A 21,776-nucleotide genomic window follows, 5' to 3' on the forward strand; every position below is an offset into this window, starting at 1 on the left:
CCGATTTTCGATCATGTGTACTTAACAAAACTGCCGACCGGCCTGTGTAGGGGGCAGGGAACTGTCCTTGCATCAGAAAGGTTCTGGGTTAGAATCCTGGGCAAGGCATGGATGTTCTTTCCTTCTCTGTACTATCTGTCCTCACTGTGGGAGCGATGTTTACCCACCTAATATGGTTGCCCCTGAAAGAGAGGTCAACAAAATCTGCCTGAATTGACGGATGTTAACACAGGTGGGCATTAGAAAAAAAATAAGTAAAATAAAACTTAACAAAACTCATCATATTCAAATGAAATGTTCTGGAAGAACATCAATCTAGATCAAAAATCTCATTTGGCATTTAAGAAAAATATTAAATGAATCATTAAATCATTGTCAAAATCATTAAATAAATTATTAAATGTTGTTTAAATGCAATATTTATGTAAATATTTATTTAATAAATTCAGTTTTCAATAGGAATTCTCATATTTTTTACATAATAAGAATTGTACAATTCCAGTAACCCTGAAAAGTTATTCGCTTATTTATTTTTAAACAAAAACGGACAAACACTAGCATTCAGAAATCAATTCTAACAACTTAAGATCGTTTATATGTTACATATACACTGAAGAGCCAAAAAAACTGGTATACCTGCCTAATATCGTGTAGAGTACCCGCGAGAACGCAGAAGTGCCGCAACACGACGTGGCATGGATTCGATCAATGTGTGAAGTAGTGCTGGAGATAATTGACACCATGAATCCTGCAGGGTTGTCCATAAGTGAGAGTAAGAGAGGGCGAGGATATCTTCTGAACATCACGTTGCAAGGCATCCCAAATATATTCAATAATGTTCATATCTGGGGATTTTGGTGGCCAGCGGCACTCTTCTGAATTTAGACACTTCCGCTGGCCACCAAAATCCCCAGACATGAACTTTATTGAACATATTTGGGATGCCTTCCAACGTGACGTTCAGAAGATATTCCCACCCCCTCTTACTCCCACTGGTTTCTGGACAGCCCTGCAGGATTCATGGTGTCAATTATCTCCAGCACTACTTCACACACTGATCGAATCCATGCCACGTCGCGTTGTTCTTCGTACTTGCGGGTACCCTACACGATATTAGGCAGGTATAACACTTTTTTTGGCTCTTCAGTGTATAAGCAAATAAATTATACATCACTTTTAGAATTTTTTTAAGAGTATGAGTTTTTATCTCCAATTTATATATTATCATTTGATATTTTTAGGACAATAATACTGTTTATGTGATATTTTCGAAAGCTATTGAGAAATCAGATGATATAAAAATCAGGCTAGACAACAAAATGAGTTGTGAGGTTGCAGCTGAATCTATGAATCCATACGTATTGAAATTTTCTCTATTTAGTAAGTTTCATTTGAACAAAACCAAATCTTTTTTAAAAAATTCCTATTCAGTTGTGAACTTATGGCTAGTTTGTATGTTATTTTTCAGATTCATTCTTATATAGCCCTCATGTGGTCAGTATAATGGTCCTAAAGAATGGGACAATCATGGCTCAACAAAAGATACATTTGCTATGGGACATGCAGAGACTTTTAAGTAGATCTCCGGAAAACGGGAAAAATTTTAATCTCAGGCACGTTCAGTCGACACAAGAAGAAATAAATCTGGATGAGCAGCTACGATTTTTGTCTTACATTTCAGAAATGCCCTCAGATATAAATGATTTAGAGTATACATCCTATCCTACAATTTTACAGAGCAACCTACAAAAAACAAAAGGTACTAATGTAAGTGTTTATTAAAACTCATTTTTTAATCCAGTTTGTGTTAGCAGTGTAAGGTTTGTGTGAAAAGTTTCCTATAATAATTTAGATTTTAGCTGAATTCTAGAAATTCTGGATTCAACGAACAACATTATTCTTTTTATTTATCATAAACTAAATAAACATTTTTCTAGTATACTTTTTCTAAAAATAAACTCGGATATAAATGATCTAGATTGTAAACTCTATCCTTTAATTTTGCAAAACAACCACAAAAAACAAAAAGTACTAATGTAACTGTTAATAAAATCTTTTTTTGTAATCTAGTTTATGCTAACAGTACGTACATGCTATGTGTAGTACATACATTTGTGCTAATAGTATGTATATACTAATTGTATATAATAAACTGTTAAATAAACATTTTTCTAGTATACTTTTTTTCGTAAATAAATTCGGGTATAAATGATTTAGATTGTAAACCTTATCCTTTAATTTTGCAGAGCAACCACAAAAAACAAAAAGTACTAATGTAACTGTTAATAAAATCTTTTTTTGTAATCTAGTTTATGCTAACAGTACGTACATGCTATGTGTAGTACATACATTTGTGCTAATAGTATGTATATGCAAATAGTATATAATAAGCTGCTAAATAAAAAATTTTCTAGTATACTTTTTTTCATAAATAAATTAGGTATAAATAATTTAGATTTTAAACCCTATCCTTTAATTTTGCAAAGCAACCGCAAAAAACAAGAAGTACTAAAGTAACTGTTAATCAAACTTTTTTTTGTAATCAAGTTTGTGCTAACATTACGTACACATGTTATATGTGGTACATATATTTGTGTTAATAGTATGTATATGCTAATTGTATATTGTGTAAGACCTGAATCAGAAATTTCTGAGTCAGAAGTTAAATTTAGAATTTAACGGAATTTTTTTAACTCTAAAATTTAAACATTTCTGGATTCCTCCAATAACATCATATTATTTATTTATTTTTATTTCTCATAAACTGCTTAATCAACATTTGCCTAGCACACTTATTTTTCAGAAATAACCTTAAAAATGATTTAAATTATACACCATGTCCTTTAATTTTACACTGCCATCACAAGAAACAAAAGGTACTAATGTGTTTATTAAATATTATTTTAAATCTAGTTGGTGCTAACGGTATATAAACTAAATTTTAATTTTAACGTAATTTTTTAAATTTAAAATTTAGCTTTCTGATATCATCCAGTATCATCTTATTGTTTACTTACTTTTTTTTTATGTATAAGCTGTTTAATTAACATTTTTATTTATGCGAACATTAAACATTAATATTTTTTTACTGTTTTTGTTACTTTTTTTGGCAAGAATTCTTTTTCGTTTGTTTTAAAATGATATTTTCATTCTTAAATGATATTTTATTATTATATATTTCATTTTAATAACGATTCATTTATTTTGCTATTCGGTATTCAGGACACTTTGGGCTAATCAACATTTTTCATTGTGAAATATGATTTTTTTAAATATTTCTAGGCGAGTCGAAATTTTTTCCTCTTTATGAAGTTACCTATGCATTACATATGAAGTTATGCAGATAAATATATTTTGAGCATTGTAGAAAAAGTATGCCCGTAAAGTTACCATGACCACAAAAATACCGGTTTCCCCATTTAATTTTCCCGCTCCCAATAAATGGCTACTGAGAGTAAATTAACATTATGCTCGTAAAAGTTCTCTTTAGTTTATGGCTCCAATGCTGTTTGAGACTAAAGCGATTCGTTTACCGAATCAAGGCGAACCATGTAACGAGTTGAAATACTGTTATCAATCGAGGAGTGAAGGAGTTGCGTGTTCGTTGTCCATGGCCTCTTACGTGGAAGGAGTAACTTTGGCTCCATAACTAGATGATTTAATCATTATGGAAACCCCGGCCAAGGTGATTTAGGAAGTTTTTTTCGCTGGACTGGAACACAACCCAGAAGGCAAGGGAACTTCTGGATCAGGAGTAGGGACAAACTAGTCTTCGTGAAGGATTTTTTAATGGAAATAGCCCGCATTTGCGCTCTAAACTATGATCCGTCTATCTCTTGAAGATATTTTACGTCAGCACCGTGGTCGGTACGAGTTTGAAGCAGAATTCGTATCAACTAGCCACCACTGGGATTCAAACCTGGGTCATCTCATTGGGAGGCTCACGTCCTCTGAGTTACCGTGGTTCAAGGAACTAGCCTTATTAATTAAAGGTCGATTCTACTAATTTTATTGAAATTCGTTAAATTTACGGGCACTGGGCTCTTTTTCCGCACAGGAGTGATATTGCCTTATAAATTAATAGTCAATTCTCAGAATTTTACAGAATTTTCTCAGTGTATAGGTAAATTGCGTATCAATTTTATTCACAATTATAAAATAATTTCATAGATGCATAGAATTGATACGAATATTTTATGGATTGTAACTAGGAAAGAAAATGTTTATGTAGTATTCGACATGCATACACTTACAGGTATTTCGAAGTCATGCTTGCCGAAATGGATACAAATATTTACTATCGGTATACGGCATCATGTGTGTTCTAAATTATGAAAACAAATAATTAGTTGGATGTTTTAAATAAAAATTAATTTTCAAACAATACGTTTCAAAAAATAAAGTGTTGGCAAGGTCAAAATTATCAACAGAAAAAAAAATTTACATGTGTATGAAATGAATTTCCACGGCTTATTGCACAACTTTTAGTTAAAAAAAAAAAAACTCGCATTTGTTGCTGTTTACACTTCCGCAATGAATCATCACAACTTTCCCAACGTGTTGAGTCTTTTTTAATGACTTACTCAACTATTTATGTTTTTCAACAACTAAGCTCGTTATCGTAATTTATTATGTGTTTTCACATTTCCTTTTTTTTTAAATTCTTGTTTTTAATTCTCCGCTGTGACTAAAAAGTTTGTTGTCGGTCATTATTTTTAAATATCGAGAATGACAAAAAAAAATGATGACGAGTTAATAGGCAATGGAAGAACAATTTGCTGATTGGAAGCATCAAGCAGATTTTAAAAGGTAATTACTTGGATTTTAACTACACTGTAAAAGAGGAAAAAATTATAAAATAAATATTAGGCTGTTTCGTCATTTAAAACTGTTTCTCTAAGTTTTAAAGATTGTCAATAATGTATTTGTATTTTCTAAATAAATATGTTAAAATTCGCGAAAATATTTTAATTTGTACTTATAAATCTTTATCTATAATCATTTGTTACTCCAAAGGCGTTGATTCCTATGCTAACTTTAATAAAAAGTAAAATTTAAACTAAGAAAGAAAACAATTTTTATTCAATGATATATAGCTAAATTAATTGTAAAATTCCTTTTCGAATACTCTTTCGAAGAATTTTTTTCCAAAATATAGTGTCTGATGAAATAAAAATACATTGATTACAAATAAATTTAATCTAATTTATGTATAAAAGGATACAGCATAACAGAGGTACAATATAAATTTAGCATTTCGTCTAATATATGTTGAAAAAATATAGTTGCTATAAAAATTTATCTTTTTAGTATTCTTTTAAATTTCTTTTTTGAAAATTTTTTTCAAGTGATATTAAAGTTTATTAAAATTTGCTAAATTTTTTTTTCCTTGAAACTTTGAAAATTCAACTGACACAATTTGAAAAAATAGTGAAACAATTATGTGAATTTATGGAATATGGCTGGTGTTAGGAGTTTTTTTTTTTTTTCATTTTTTTTTCAAAAATTAGTGTTGTTAATACTCAATTAGCAGCCTACCATATTAAATTATTTTCATCACCAAAAGTGATTTGTGCAAAAATGCCCACTCAATCCATTTAGAAAATGTTTAAAATAATGTAAAATAATAATAAATAATAATTACGAGATATTATTTTAACTTATTACTTATTATTTATTATTAATAAGTACGAGATCATAATTTTTTTCAAATTTCCTTGCCTGACACAATTTGTTTTTGATTTTATAAACGCCAGCTCAATTTTTTGGGTTTACGACTACCAATGTTCAACTCCATAGCCTTGTGTTTTTGAACCCAATCCAGAAGACTACGAAACTCCTTGATCAAGTATTCAGAAAAGTTTGCCTTCATGGAGGAGTTTTTGCTGGAACTAACAGTCATTTGCGTTGCATGGAGAGAAAAATCACGAAAACCTCCCAAGGTTAGCCTAACGGAAAAAGGACTCTAACCCATGATCCGTTTACCACTAAGAACATTTTACGTCATCATTGTGGTCTGTGCAAGCCAGGGGCAGAATTTGTATCGAACAACCATCGCTGGAATTCAAACCCGGGTTACCTCATTCGGATTTGAACCCCAGTTACCTAGTTGGGATTCGAACCCGGGTTACGTCGTTGTGAGACGAGCCCTCTATCATCTGAGCCACCACGGTTTTTGCCTTACATAATTAAAGTAACTCAAGAAGTAATGGTATTATTTTAAAGATGCCATTGCGACTGATGATGATAATGCACATGTATACAGATTCAGGATACACAAAAACCGCATACAGATACACAAGATACGCTGGCCGGTTTTTTCAAAAATTGGACTGACGGTTTTCGAAAATTTATAATAGGGAAATGGTTAAGGTTATGATAAAAAGAAAAAAATAGTAGACTTTTGGAGTAAACTTATGTGACAGAAAATTAGGATTTCCTGCCGTAATTTTCCACTTTAGTTTTAAAAAAATGTCAACAAATAGAGCTGGAAATAGTTGACCAATTACTCAAATAAATAAACTACTTAAAATCCAATATGAAACGCGGAAAGAATTTACAACAGTACTTTTTTTGAACAAATTAACGGAGAAAAAAATTAATGCCTTACCTCATGCATTTGAGCAAGATTTGTTTTTTTTTAATATAAATTTTTCCTGTTAAAATGTTTTAAAACTGTACTAACTAAGCTCAGTATTTACTTAAATTCACCTGATAAATAATAAACTCGTAAGGTATGTAAGGAGTTTTTATACTACTGTGAAAGTAAATAAAAAATAATTCAGAAGGGGTTTTATAACATGCTTTTTATTAGTTGCATTTTATATTTATAGAAAATGATGTTGATGATGAATTAAACTTTAAAACACTTTGTGAACACTATGGAGTGAAAGATTCAAGCCTTTCAATGGATGAGGATACTGCATCGTCCATTAATTCAACAGAACTTACAATCAAAGAGAGTGACGTGACAGAAAAAGTAATACTTAATATATTTTATTGATACTAAAATTTTCTGTTATCAGTATTGCTACATTGCTTCTAAATACATAGTTTGATAATTGTCAATGATTACCATGACAACTGATACAGTCTATCGGTCAGTTAGCGATACGTTTTATAACTCAAAAAGCAGCGAAAGGTTAATTTTAATGTCAGAAACAACCTTTATCAACAGAATTATAAATGATTAGTAAATAAACCATGCAAGCTTGAAACAATGTTAAATTTAACTATGCGCGCTATGAGGTTTGCCTTGAGTACAACTAACTTGCACTAAGCTTGCACAACTGACAAACTTCTAAAACCGAGGATAAATTCACTTTCTCAAGATGTGTTTTAGATTTTTAACACCATCACTAAAACAAGGTTTATTTGCGCAGACTTTTATATACTTTCTTTAAAATTTCAAAAGTGATGGTTAGCCTGAAATTTTTTTTGTTGAAACATTGAAGTTTTCAACACAAACAAAATTTTGCATTTGATTGTGGACAAAACTAGTATGAAAAAAAGACAAAAACATGGTTTACAGTAAAAGCTAAAAAATGAGTTGTTTTGTCATTATTCAAAAGCTGGGAATACTAATATTTCTACTCAGTTTAAGCAAAGAATTTATTAGTCAACCTTTCTATGACAAGCAAATTAAAATAAAAATGCTACGTTCATCGTAAGGTTGCCCGCTGTCTGGAAAGGTATAATTAATTACATAATGAATTTTTTGTTGTAAACAAAAATTATTGCGAATAAAACAAAAATATTAATATCAAAAATAAGGAATTTTAAATGTAATTAAACTTATTTATTATTTTAAAAAGTATGTCTTTTGAACAAGAGGCGAAAAATTTTTGGTACATTACTAGATAAGACTTATTTTAGTTTATAACCGTTGTTGAACAGCCGACCCATTTTCGGTTTATAACTATTAATAAAGATTACTCCATAACCTCATAATTTTGAACCCAATCCACAAGACAAGAAAACTTCTGGATCAATTGGGGGAAAATATCGCCTTCATGGAGGACGATATGATTTATTTAATTTTTTGTGTGGGCATATTTTAGTGTGATGCAACGTTCTGATGGAGATTTTCTAATGGACGATTTCGAAGTACTGAATAATACCATTTTATAGATTATTTACTTTATGTATACCTCGTAAAAAGAGCGGGTATTCATCTAGTAAGCAAAGTCTACAACATCACTCATAGTAATTCTACTAACTCATTACAGTTAGATATAATAATGATAGATAGTAAAGAAAATGGTTCATTAGAAGCTAGAATAGCTCATATAGATAGCTAGAAAGTAAAGAAAATAGTTCATTTAATATGGCGCAAACTTGTATAAGTAATTATGTTACAGACACCCTACCGACAAATTATTTAAATATCTTTATATTGCCAACGCTGATAGAATATGGTTATTATCTCACCACACTAGAAATCAGAGTAAAAATAAACTTTTTTAAACTTTAAAGTAATATTTATTTTGTAATATGATTTTAAAAACTGTATATATCAATAGTCATTCTCTAGTGTCAAAGTATATAGAAAAACATCTTTTTTATGATTTGTAATAAATGCCTTTATTCCGTGCTAAATACATTCCCATTTTCTGTAAAAATAAATTCAAATTATAAAATTTTATTGCTTCGAACTCCAAACTAATATAACGTTTAAAATAAAATGTGTGACTGAAATAGTATTTCTTTAATTTTATTTCATGAGTTTTAAACTGAAAGTAAGAAAATAGTTCTTAAAATGCGCCATTTTTAGAATCGTCTGCTCAAAAAGTCATGTTTTTTTCTTATAAATAAAAGCATATTAAAACTTTTTTGGGTAAAAATTGTTCTATAGCACTAATTTATATATTGTAAAACATTAGAAAGCTCATTTTAGCCCAAATATATTAATAAAAGAAAATTATGAGAAAAATGTATATGAAGCATTGTTTGCAATTATGCAATGAAAAATTATTCAAAATCGATGAGCTCAAAAAATAAAAACCAAACGATATCTAGTAACATTGTTTTAACATCAAGTTTGGAAACATATTTCGCTTTATCTTTTTCATAAATTTCTAAGCTTTTGTGTTTGTTAAAAAGATTCTGAAGATTACAAAATTTGTTAATGTGATATCGCAGGGCATTGAATATGGTTCATACGTAAGTTTCATTTTCGTTATTTAAATATTTTTTTTGTTCTATTTATATTGAAACAAAATATTAATTGTAGAACCTGTTTGCATCTAAATGCACGCCAAATAGATGCTAAGCCAAAGAACTTAGTAAGGGCGAACGTATATCAACATCGCTAACTTTTGAAATGATGTTGCACAACCTTCTTCTTGCTTGCCATCTTAAATAGTGTGAAATGAGGAAATTAAAACTTATTGAATAAAAACTATTATTTTGTTAATAAGAATTAATAAAAATGATATTTAAAAATCGTTACAAATATACGACTTTTTGATCGCATTTAAAAAAACTGATTTAAGAATGATAAATATTGTTTCGTGCAGACGATTTTCTACTACAGCAAAACAAAAGTAAACATTCTTAACGCGCTATTTTCAATGGTCTAATCAAATTCAATGTCCTTGCAAAGTCATATAGCTTTTTCTTTTTCAAGAACGAATGTTCTCCTCATTTATTGAAATAAATCATCAAGTTTATGATTCTAGTAAGACGATGAAACTATAACCCTTTTTTAATAATTCTGTAAAATATATATCGTAAAATATAGTACGAATTAAATTTCCGTCCGACAAGTTTAACTTTTGAAAACTTTTATATATTTTTAAAGCATAATTATATAATTTGATAACTAAATAAAACGGAACTAATGTTGCTGCGGAAGATTATTTTGATCCTACATCGCAATAGTCTTTTCTTAACTTGCAACGGAGTAAAAATGCAAATTTTTGTTTTTTGTTATTATTCCTAATTGTAATGTAAGTAATCGCAAAAGCTTTTATTTATGACGTGTAAAAGTAACATGAATAAATACTATGTTATCATGAATAATTTATAATTTATCACAAGCAAATCATAAATATTCATCAATAATATAATAATAATATTCATCATTTGCGTGTTATGTTTACAAATTAAAAAAATATAGATGCGACGTTAGTGATTCTTTTAATTTTTAAATGTTCCTTCTTAAACTCTTAAAACATAAAATAAATTAATAATTAAAATATATATATGAACTTTTTTATAAATACAACAATTTAGTTTTTAGAAATTACGAAAAACAGATGAAAATATTAAATTTTTATGTTTTTAACATCTTGCTCAGTTATTTGTAGAAGCTTATTGTAAAACATGTAATATCTTATTACAACGATGAAAAAAATATTTCCACACGGCATTCATGTCTTGAAAACTTCATGTCTAGACGTTGAAATATGTACCATGAAAAGTTTTTAAATACGGTTAACAATTGTTTCAAAAAACTTTTCAGTTCAATAAAAAATGTTCAAAAAATTTTTATTTCAAAATTTATTAAGTTTCAAAATTTCATTGAAAAGCATTCTAATATTTTATCTAACAAATAAAAATAATATTTATATTCTTAAGTTTTTTTTATTATATTGTAATAAAAAGCACATTAAGTTCTTAATTTGGCTATAACGTTTTGAAAAAAACAAAAACAAAAGGTCTTTAAATTCCTGGGTGCATATTTGAGAATTAATCTACCTAAAATGTACCATAATTGATGAATGTTTCCAATTTTAATTCTGAGAAGTAGTTTTGGTACCATAGCGTTTTAATGCAAAATGAAACCTTATGGGTATTTCCCTTACATTGAGTGTTATCTTCATAAAAACCAAAATCATAAAACTAGAAATAAAGATATATTTATGCGATAATTTAAACAGGGCATTTTGCTTCCACCTGAAACAGTCAAAATCTGAAAATAAAAACAATGATAATAGAAATAAAAATGTGTGAGTAGTACGATTTTAGGGAACGGAAGAAAACTGTATAATTGATTTTAAGAAATTTAAAACTTAAATTCAAAACATTATACTATCTATATAACAATACGTTTCATATCATTGTGCTTTCTCCTTAACTATCTGATTAATTGATTTTGCTTTTATATAAGAAGTTAACAGCAACAAACTATTTTTATGCCATAATTATTTTATGCATTTTGTAACACTTTTGGGATTTTAAAAAATATGCATTTAAAAATAATAAAAGAGACGCATTGGAAAACAAACATTTTGACTTCTTAGAAATTAAAAAAAAAAAACAATTTTGGGACTTTTTGAAATTTTTTGATAGCTAAAATCGAGTTCAAAAACATATTTCTGAAATATAAATGTGTTTTTTTTGCGTGTTATTTATTATTTTAATATGGATTGAGTTTTTTTAAAAAAAAATTTTTTCAATCTAAAATGTTTAGTAAAAATCATTTAATGTATTTAGTGAATAATGCGCATTATTGAAATTCTTTTAACAGGAAGTTGATGATTTTGAGAAAAACAGTCTCGGAAGTACACTTAAATTACCGGATATGGATGCTTCTTATCAAATGAAATCTTTCATCGAAGTGGATTCAGGTGAGAGTAAAAATATTATTTATAATTAACAGATGAATGAATGAAGTTTAATACGCAAAAAAGGTGAAAGGGGAAATGTTTACATCCTATATTTTCAAATTTATTGATTTGATTGAAATCGGTTGAAATCCGAAAAAAAGGTGAAAGGGGAAACGTTTACATCATATACTTTCAAACTTATTGATTTGATTGAAATAATTTGAAATCCAAAAAAAAAAAAGGAAAAATAGTGAAAGGGGAAAAGTTACATCATATATTTTCAAATTTATTGATTTGATTAAAATCAGTTAAAACAATAGGTATAAATGCGTATGTGAATCACTATAATCATTCACTATCTCGACACAAGAAACACAATTCATAATATTGTATTCCGATAAACAATTCCCAATGTATATAGTTTTCATATTGTGGTTATTACACATCGTGTTTCAGTCATTAGTAGTCACATTCTTTCCATATACAACTTATCAAACCCAGCGAAAATTTTAATTTTTTAAAGAAACATTGCATAGTTTCTTTATTCTAACAAATAAGATAGAAAAATATTTAGTATGAAAATGATACGTTCTTAGAGAGCACATGCAAAAACTGGGTGATCTATTATGAATTATTTGACAAAAAATACCGAATTAATTTATTATTTTAAGGAATTTTACTCAAGTTTATATGAAATTTGTATTTTGAAACTTAAGTGTAAGAAATGGTTTCTTTAAACGCCTTGCTTTGAAAATTGATTAAAAAAATTATAAACAGAAAATTAAAAAAAAAACATTTTCAAAAAACGTCCAACATTCACGGAGAAAAAAAATTCACCGTATCATTCGTTCAGTAATTTTTCCTCTCATATGGTAATTTTTTGCTGAAAAGTTTGATTTTCAAAATTATAGTTTTGGTTTTCAAAATTGTAATTAAATTATTACCACATATTTAGAAAAAATGCAAAACTGAAAGTAAATTTCACCGAATAAATGGTTTTTATGCTGTTAAGCGCTTCGGTGAAAATTATCAAGGTTCTTAGTGTTCCCACCGAGTCAGAAACACGGTAAATTTTACCATATTCTGATAGTTTTGACCATACTCTTTTTCTTAGTGTAACAGGAGAAACAAATCGAAAGTACAAGGTGGTATGAGTATTTTCTGCAAACTATGCAATATTTTCTAAAGAAAAATGAATAAAGGTGACTATTTAAACTCAAACTGGTAGGAAACAGTCAACTCTGTTTAAGAGAATCAGTACTCAGTGAGCAAACATTAACTCAAAATGCTTTAAAAACTAAATAGTAACAGTTGAAAGTGGTTATTGAAATCTGAACTACTTTAAATTTGAATAGCACTTTTTTTATTGACTCCAACAGTATAACACAAATAAATTAATTAGCTAATATGCTCTTTCCATTATTCATTAATTAGTTAATGAAGTTATGTTAATTATCACTTTCACACAAATCTATGTTGTTTATTAATTTCCACATTTTAGAAGTCATTGAATACCAAATTAATTTCCAAGTTAAATAATTTAAAGATAGCAAATATTTTATCTAATAACCAAGATAAAAATTTATTTTTAGTTCATAAAACCAATTTAAATTACAAATATCTCGGTTAAATTTTGATCTAATGACCAGATCTTCGCTCACTTCCAGGTGGTGATCTTATGTATGTTTACTAGTATGGTTTTAAATTAAGAAATTCGGCACAATGATTTTTTAAAGTATTGATGTATGGTTTTCGCAGCATTAGATCTACTTTCTCGAATTGCTGACTTTGAATTCAAAAACCAAGAAACAAAATTTTTTTTAACAATATATATTTTTACCATGTTTATATATATATATATATATATATATATATATATATATATATATATATATATATATATATATATATATAACAGTCATTGAACAGCTGACCCAATGTTTGGGTTTACGACTACCAGTGTTCAACTCCGTAGCCTTCTAATTTTGAACCAATCCAGAAGACAAGGAAACTCCTGGATCAGAACACTCAAAGGTATGATTTGATATGGGAAAATAGGATTATGGATATGGGATCTGATATGGGAAAATAGGATTAACAGATTTAGCGTGCATCAATCACCATTTACTACACCGAGAGTCTTCGGTCGGCGGGAATCGAACCCTTGACCTATTGGACATCGGTCCAGTGCCCTACCAATCAGGCTATTCCGGCCCTTTGTCATGTTTTGGAGTATTTAAAAGTGAAATTAAAACATCATACATCTGATAAAATTTAATATTTGACAAGAATAAAACAGTTATGTATCCTAGTAGCATTCAAACCTGAAAATTGCAAAAAAAAAAGTTCGATCCGAGCGATCTGTTTCAAATTGAAGCAGTGTTAGGATAAAATATATAAAATGACTTAACCGTAAAAGAAAGACGTCTTTTTGTATAAACAAAAAAAAATTAAAAATTTCATTTGAAGGATACAGCTATTAAGTTTCTTTTATTTTTAAAGAAACGAACTGATAGCAAAGTAGTAAAATTTTAAAATAATAAAATAGGATTTAAAATATTAATCAAAATATCTTACTTTTCAGCAGCTCCTGTTTCAAGATATACTCGGAGATCTCTTTCATTACCATCGACTTTGATTTCGGTCACTGAGAACTGGGACAGTGAGGAATATTACTTGGATATGACTAACAAAAAACATACAGGTACAATTGTTGTTTCATTAATCTATGCATACTGTTAATTATCGGAAAATACAAAATAAAATAAATTTCTTAAAAATTTATATTTTCGCTCTTTCTGATGGAAAAAACCACAATGAAGTTTTATCTTTTTCAATATGTCAAAGTAAGACCTCAAATACCGTCAAGTAATTGGGATAAACATTCTGCACTGTAAAAAATTCAAGATCAAATTACGATATAAATTACCGGCAGTTTAAAAGCATCATCCGTAAAATCCATTTTTACCTTCAAATATTATACAGTAAATTTCTACAATAATATATATTTATTTAATTAGAGTAATTCAGTGATTTCAGGGTAATTATTACTGTAAAATTATTGTACATCTTATTTTTTGTTCCGTAACAAGTTCCGATAAAAATAAATTTTACGGTAAAAAATACTGGCACTCTCAGTGCCGGTACTTTTTACCCTAATGTTTTGCAGCGTGCAGATTTTTGTGTGCAGCCATACTATTTCTGTGTTAATTTCAAATAGGAAACAAAAATATATAATTAAACAATACTCAGTTTATTTTAATTTCAATTTGGAATTTTCACTATTTAAATATAATTATCTTTTATAGCAAACTCATTTTCATCTTATCGTTTTAAATGTTCGTAAATAAATTAGTCAAGCATTTTTTTAAAAATTTTAGCTAATAAATAGTTCCGTCTTTTACTTACAAGTATTTGTGCATTAGTTATTATTAAAGTCTCTTTTTAATCACATAATGTATTAAGTGTTTGAAGGCTCATTTTTCAATCAATAAATGTTTTAATTTAGCATTTGTTAGTTATCGAATGTTAACTATTTTTTGTAAATATTTTTTGTTTTTACATTCTGCAGTTAAAATTAATAGATTTAAGTTCATTTGTGAGAGAACTACGATTGAAAAAATGCAGTATCTTAGTTATCAATATAAGTTTCTTTTGTTTAATTTTTAAGAATCCGAAAAGAAAACGAAACCACATGAGAAATTGATTCAAAACATGGTTGGTAATCAAGATAATCTGGCTAGTACCACTGGTCCGACAAGTCCGTCTTCTCTATCTAGTGGACATTATGTTACGATGAACATAGGTAAGTAACAATAAAATTTTAATATCAACTGAACCAAGGAATTAAAATTAAGCTGTACTAATTTCATAATATTGTTTTCTTCTCTTCTCTAAATATTTAAAAAACATCTATTATATATTTCTCTTACACGGCGACAAAAAAAGCCTCATTACAACTCCTTGAATGGCAACGCTAGATCATCGACCAATGATTGCCGCTAAAAATGTCACATGCCGAATCTAGCTGCTGTGGCACAGCATATAGCGCTTTTAAAAACGGAAACTGAAGTAACGTTAAGCTAGGTAGAAGTGAGTAGTCTTTGTCGATGGATCTCTATTTTAGTATTTCGTCAAAAGCGCTTTTTATCACGAATTTATATATTACGAATTTATTTGACGATTTTTGATTTATCTCACGAATTTATTTGCTTTATTATTGTTATTAGTTATTCACTGAAAAATGAGTCTCAGTCGTGCTGTTACGCTTTAAGATTTTATAATATAGCACAATTCTAATAGGTTTAACGAATTACGTGTCATTTATTTGAATTCAAATTTATTTTAATGACTTAGTATTTGCTAAAAAGATGTAATTTATTTTTTAAAAAAATGTTGTTATATGGATTTGAATGATTGTTTTGAATTCTTAGAATTTTGTGTATTTGCAATGTACCTAAGTTAGTAGCGAGCGAAGTGAGTAATTTTCGTGCGTAGTAATTTTCGGGGATTGGCGAGTGTTAGCGAGCAGGGGGCGCAGCCCACTAATTATTAATTAATAAGCTCCAGTGTTCTGAAAGCAATGATTCAAGGCTGAATTGGCTAGTTAGTTCTGGATACCTGCAAGTGACGTAGTATGGGTATCTCGATCCTGATTGGTTATTGAAACATGGCATTTGTTTACGTTAGCAACTGTTCTTTCCATTCCTAGCCTGTCAAGCAGGGTTCGTGATTTTTTTGATTTTTTTAAAAAAAATCAAAAGAATCAGATTTTTTTGATTTAAATCGGATTTTTTTGATTTAAATCAGATTTTTTTGATATTTATTCAAATACACTGTAGGAACTTTAATTTATGATTAAAAAAAATTATAAATGTTTAATTAAATTAACTTAATATTAAAACTATATTGTAACAATATTTTAGAAGCTCTAACTAAAATAATTTTTCATTATAATACATGGCTTTGAATGCATAGTAACCATTTTGAAACAAATGCATGATTAAAATTTAAAGACTAGATGAAGTAGAGAATTTAAAGAATACTTCAGGGGTCTGTTTGGGTTTTTCTGAGAGGTACCTATTTTGTGAAAATTAAAAATTATATTAAAAAATCAACACAAATATAGTAAAAATATGGATTTATTGTTTCTTACGAGACACAAAAATAAAATTTTAAGAAAAAGTATTTTGTGTGATTATTCTATCATTTTTCCTAAAGTTGAATTTGTAAAGGTACCGGCTTGGACAGGCCCCTGTGCTTTAACTATTAAAACAAAGTTTCAGTTAGCAAACCATAACTTTAATTTAAAATTGTGATTTCTTTTTTTTTTTTCTCTTGATTTTTAAAATGACAAAATAAATGTAGCAGACTGTGTTTATAAATGTAGTCATTCATCAAAAAATAAATAAATATTTAACCTATATATTTTTATATTAAAATATTCATTTTTAATTCTATATCAAAATAAATAAGTTAAGCTAAAAAAAAATATTTGAAAATCTATGTATTCATTGGAATTTTTTTTCACAAAATTTCTTTATAGAAAATCAGATAATGTCAAAGATACTGATAACATATTATGACTTCGAAAGAGTTTGAAAGGGAAGAATGACACTATATTAGGAAAAAAAACATCTGAATTCATCAGCCCTTTTTTCTTCTTTTTCTGTTTTTGGCATATTAGGGTAATTTCTTTAAAAAAAAACCTCAAGCTTCAGAAATATACATTTTCCACCAATAAAACATGATGTAGATTTTAATTCACGCTTTTTCATTCAAAAGGTAGAATTTTACTTAACATTATTTGTATTATTTTTTGAAAAAAATTCATGTTTATTAATTACTTTCTACAGCTATACAAGTCTATATTAAGACAGCATTAAATGTTTACTTTAATCTGTACTTTCAATCTCAAGAATTAAAAGATTTTTAAAAATGTAATTTCAAATGTGTTGGAATTTAACACAAACCAAGAAAGTAATTTCGTTAACTAAAATTAATTAATGCAGCAATTTATTTAAATTAAATTTTAATACTAAGAAAAGAAAATAATAAATGTATCAAAAATTTAAAACACTGTTTTTTAACTTTTAAAATCAATATATACAGATAAAAAAAATCAGTTGATTTAAATCAATGATTTTTTTAAAAAAATCATTTGATTTAAATCATGATTAAAATCGTGATTTAAATCAAGCTGATTTAAATCAACAAACCCTGCTGTCAAGTACCAATTATCTTAAATAACACAGCCTATGTTCTTTCACAAAGATTTCAATTCTACCATTAGAAAGAAACTTAGCTCAACTTTAATACTCCATATTGCTGATAAAGATTAGCTAGTGCTGACGTAATAGGCCACATGCGTGAGTATTGGTTGTCTTCTTGCAGTGCAAGTACCCAATTGCGCGTAATACATCTTTATTTTTTATGGCGACCTTTTAAAATTTAGCGATAAGCAACCAGAACTTTTTTTCCTGTAATTGGGAAGAGGACACTAGTTGGAATCAATTATCTGTTACAGAAACTCGGTTTATTTCAGTTGATTTGCGTCACTCTATTTGATAACCTGCTGCTTTCAATTTTCTTATTAATTTTCCCTCATTCTCAGCACTTATACTCGCTCATTTATGTGTTTTCAATATTTCTAAAATGCCCGTTAAAATGCTTTTCTTGTTTTTTTTCTTTCACTTAATGCTTTTGTTCCCTTTCTTTTTGCCGTTGATAGGGACGAATATAATATTACTGAGCTAATGGCTTCACAATGAATAGATACATTTTCTTTAAAAGCATTTTTAGCAGCATCATTTCTAAGTTTTAGCCGTATATTCGCTTTCCGTTCAATTTTATGAAATGAATATAAGCAGAAATGTAGGACTCTTCGTAACTTTTAAGTGCATTGTTAAAAAAACGTAAATATCATGTATTTGTAAAACCATTTTTAAGCAATTATAAAGAATTTATTCTTATTAGAAATACAATACATTTCAATTTTCTTGCTTATTCTTATAAGAAAATAGTAAAAAATATCAATGAAAGTAGTCTAAACGAATGCATTTTATGAATTCAAGTAACTATAAGGAAAAAGAAATTCTGGTAAAATTATCATACTATATGTGAATGACAATTCCGGTAAAAAAAGGTATAATTCTAATTAATAAAACCAAAACATATAATATTTAAACCATGTATTTGGTAATTTTTCTGTGCATATGGTAATGGTTTACCTGAAATTCTGGTTTTCAAAATAATAGTTCTTATTACAACACATTTAATTAAGAAATATCAAAATGAAAAATAAATTTAATCGAAAAAATAGCTTTTATGCTATGTTCTGAGGTATCATACTAAAATTACCAAATTTTACCACATTTACCAAGTTTTATCGCATATTATAAGACTATATTTTATTGTTAATTTTCGAAAGATCCTTACCAAAGCGCTTCGGTAAAAATTACTGAGCTTTTTGGTGTTCCCAGAATCAGAAAACGGTAAATTTTACCATATTTTGGTAGATTTGACTATACATTTTTTCTCAGAGTAATTTGGCAGCAATGATAAAAATTCCGAAACTAAACACCCCTTTGAAATAGTTGGTGAAAAGTTTGGAGAGTAAAATAGTTAGGGTTTAAGTAACCTGTCCTATTCATCCCCACTCTACTTTTTCAATAAATAAATAAAAAAAATAATTAATACATCTACAGACAGGCAAGAATGTAGGCAGACAAGCAAATAAATGAAACAAACATGCACATAAATAAATAAATAGATAAATATATAAATAAATGGTTTGAGATTTAACTATAATATTGGTAAACCCTTTACGATACGAAATTGGGACAGCCATAACTTGCTGTAAAACAGAATCATGCTTTTGTAAAAGTGAACAATAACATTAAGTAACCCAGTTTAAGGCGTATGGTTCAATTTAGCACTATATTAAGGTTGCAACAAATTAGATTGTTATTGTGATTCAACAGGCTCCAAATTTTTGTAGTAGTCTATTGTGCCTCAATCATGTTTAAGAACAAAAAATGAATTGCATATTAATGCTATGGCATCAACTTTGGTGTTCTATTCTCGCTATTTTCCCGCTTTTTTTTATTCTTATATCCAATGACAGACTATAGACAGTAACAGCATACATAAACATCTAATAAAAATAAGAACAGAAACAAAAGATGCTGCAACAGAGTCTATTAATCACAACATGTCTCTAGCTTCCCAATAGCGTTCATTGATAGAATCCCTGCAAGGTGCAGAGAAAGTGTGTGGAGTTCATATCCTCACCAGAACTGCAAAGAGTGCATACCGGGGAAGGAACGATACCAAATCTAGACAGATGTTTCCGCAGACAGTCATGACCGGTGGCCAAGCGGAATTCAGCCACCTCTCTTCATCTTGCCCATTTCGCAAATTTAGGATGGTAGCCCTCCAAGACTTAGTAGAAGTACGGTCAATAAGTTCTTCATGATCACAGGTCTTAAAGGTCCTCTTAATAAGCTGTTTGAACAGAAGGGCATAATGTGCACAAAAGTCTGAATAATTAAGGCCCCCTTTTTTGCTAAGTAGTCTGCATATTCATTACCCGTAACCCCGGAATGGGCAGGAACCCACTGGAGAACAATGATTTTCTTAAGGGATGCTATGTATTCAAGTTGGAGGCGGCATATTTTCCCACTTACACTGTTCTTTTAATTTTAAATAAAGCTTTCTCAGAAAATGTATTTTGGCGCTCCCAACTTCTTTCTCCTTTTTAGCTATAGGATGGTATAAACATAACGTTCGATTTTTAAAATTTTAAATTGTGACATCATTTAATCTATGTTTGCGTGTTTTTTAGCTGCCGTTGAGCAAAGAAACAGGTTATCTTTATTGAAGAGACCCCTAACCCGTAGTCAGCAAGAATTGCTTCATTTGCTGCATGGATGTAAAATGGGTGATACGACGATTTCGAACGCTGAGAATGAGTTTCAACAATGGAGAGAAAGGCATTGCATTACAAATTCCGAGAAAAGAGAGCCGTTGCGTTTAACTCATGAGAAAGCTAGAAAAATGATGGTTTTTTCATTTCCATGGAAAAAGTCAAAGAAAGAGTCAAAGGTATGAATTGGCTATCATTTTTGTACTATAATGTTTAAAATTGGGTTATGAATTAAGTAAATTTTTCCCCTGATTATTAAGTATTAAAATATTTGTACAAAACTTTTCTTACAATTTTTAATGAAAAAATTAAGAATGAATAAATAAGAGAAAATGTCAGCCGACTTAATGGAAATCTCATACCTTAAACATCAATATTTTAAAGTAAAAATAATGTCCATAACACTACATTAATTTTGGCGTATTACTTATTAAGTACCATAAAAAATTTCTGAGTTTAAAAATTTGATCGATTAAAATTTTACATGGTGGATAGAGCATCCGGCTACGGGCCCAAACGTCCCTAGTTCGATTCCAGACTTTAGCCAAGGAAAACTTTTCCTCAGTACTCCACATTGATGACAATGTACAATAAACACGCTTTATGGCAAATGAAGTCTTTATACTAAGTATGCTATATAGTTTGAAGTCTTTATACTAAGTATGCTATATAGTTTGAAGTCTTTATACTAAGTATGCTATATAGTTTGAAGTCTTTATACTAAGTATGCTATATAGCCTTGCTATATAGTTTGCTTTGACACGATAACCACAATCAACATCGCATTTTTTACGTCAATTGTACATACATTTACACACATATACATCCATATACATACATATACATCCTCCAGCCGTATAGAAGGAATTCAGTACGAAACTTTGTTACGAAAAAAATTTTATCAACTTTTTTTCTTCCTTTTGTTTATTTGCTTTTTTATCATGTGGAAATTTTCTGGCACTTTTTCTGCTGGAGATTTTTTGTACTATTGCAGAATTTTTTTGGAGCGTGGGTGTAGAGTTTTATGACCTCATGAAAAAGGTGCATTTATTACATATGTTATGAAGCGCTACAATAAAGCATTTAGAAAATAAAATTGGAGTTGGTTTATTAAATAGGTCGTGCGATTCCCACAAAGAGAAAAATATCTTACTTTTAATTAATGCATACTTGAGCCAAAAATAAATTAAAGGACAGAATGTGAATTTATAAGTGTGAGAAAGCGTTTTGTTTTGAATAATAAACTAAGAAAATGATTTAGAGAAAAGAAATGACATAAAAAGATTAATTGAAGCTTT

The 21,776-nt window shown here is 28.6% G+C and overlaps 1 protein-coding gene across 3 annotated transcripts in view; it reads left to right on the plus strand.

Moving 5' to 3' along the window:
• Positions 1 to 21,776, plus strand: part of LOC107436675 (uncharacterized) — a 61,137-nt gene that overhangs the window by 6,631 nt on the left and 32,730 nt on the right. The window contains exons 3-9 of one of the 3 annotated variants that reach the window (XM_043040901.3): positions 1,242 to 1,380; positions 1,469 to 1,759; positions 6,834 to 6,979; positions 11,474 to 11,573; positions 14,137 to 14,256; positions 15,223 to 15,357; positions 20,398 to 20,657. In XM_043040901.3, the coding sequence (XP_042896835.1) occupies positions 1,242 to 1,380; positions 1,469 to 1,759; positions 6,834 to 6,979; positions 11,474 to 11,573; positions 14,137 to 14,256; positions 15,223 to 15,357; positions 20,398 to 20,657 (1,191 nt within the window). Of the gene's footprint in view, positions 1 to 1,241; positions 1,381 to 1,468; positions 1,760 to 4,688; positions 4,810 to 6,833; positions 6,980 to 11,473; positions 11,574 to 14,136; positions 14,257 to 15,222; positions 15,358 to 20,397; positions 20,658 to 21,776 lie in introns of those variants that run through there. The other 2 variants (XM_043040902.3, XM_071182211.2) reach the window with 2 other exon arrangements.

The sequence above is a fragment of the Parasteatoda tepidariorum genome, chromosome 4 (assembly GCF_982258835.1).
Source record: "Parasteatoda tepidariorum strain Cologne lab strain chromosome 4, Ptep-v5.0, whole genome shotgun sequence".
Lineage (NCBI taxonomy): Eukaryota > Metazoa > Arthropoda > Arachnida > Araneae > Theridiidae > Parasteatoda > Parasteatoda tepidariorum.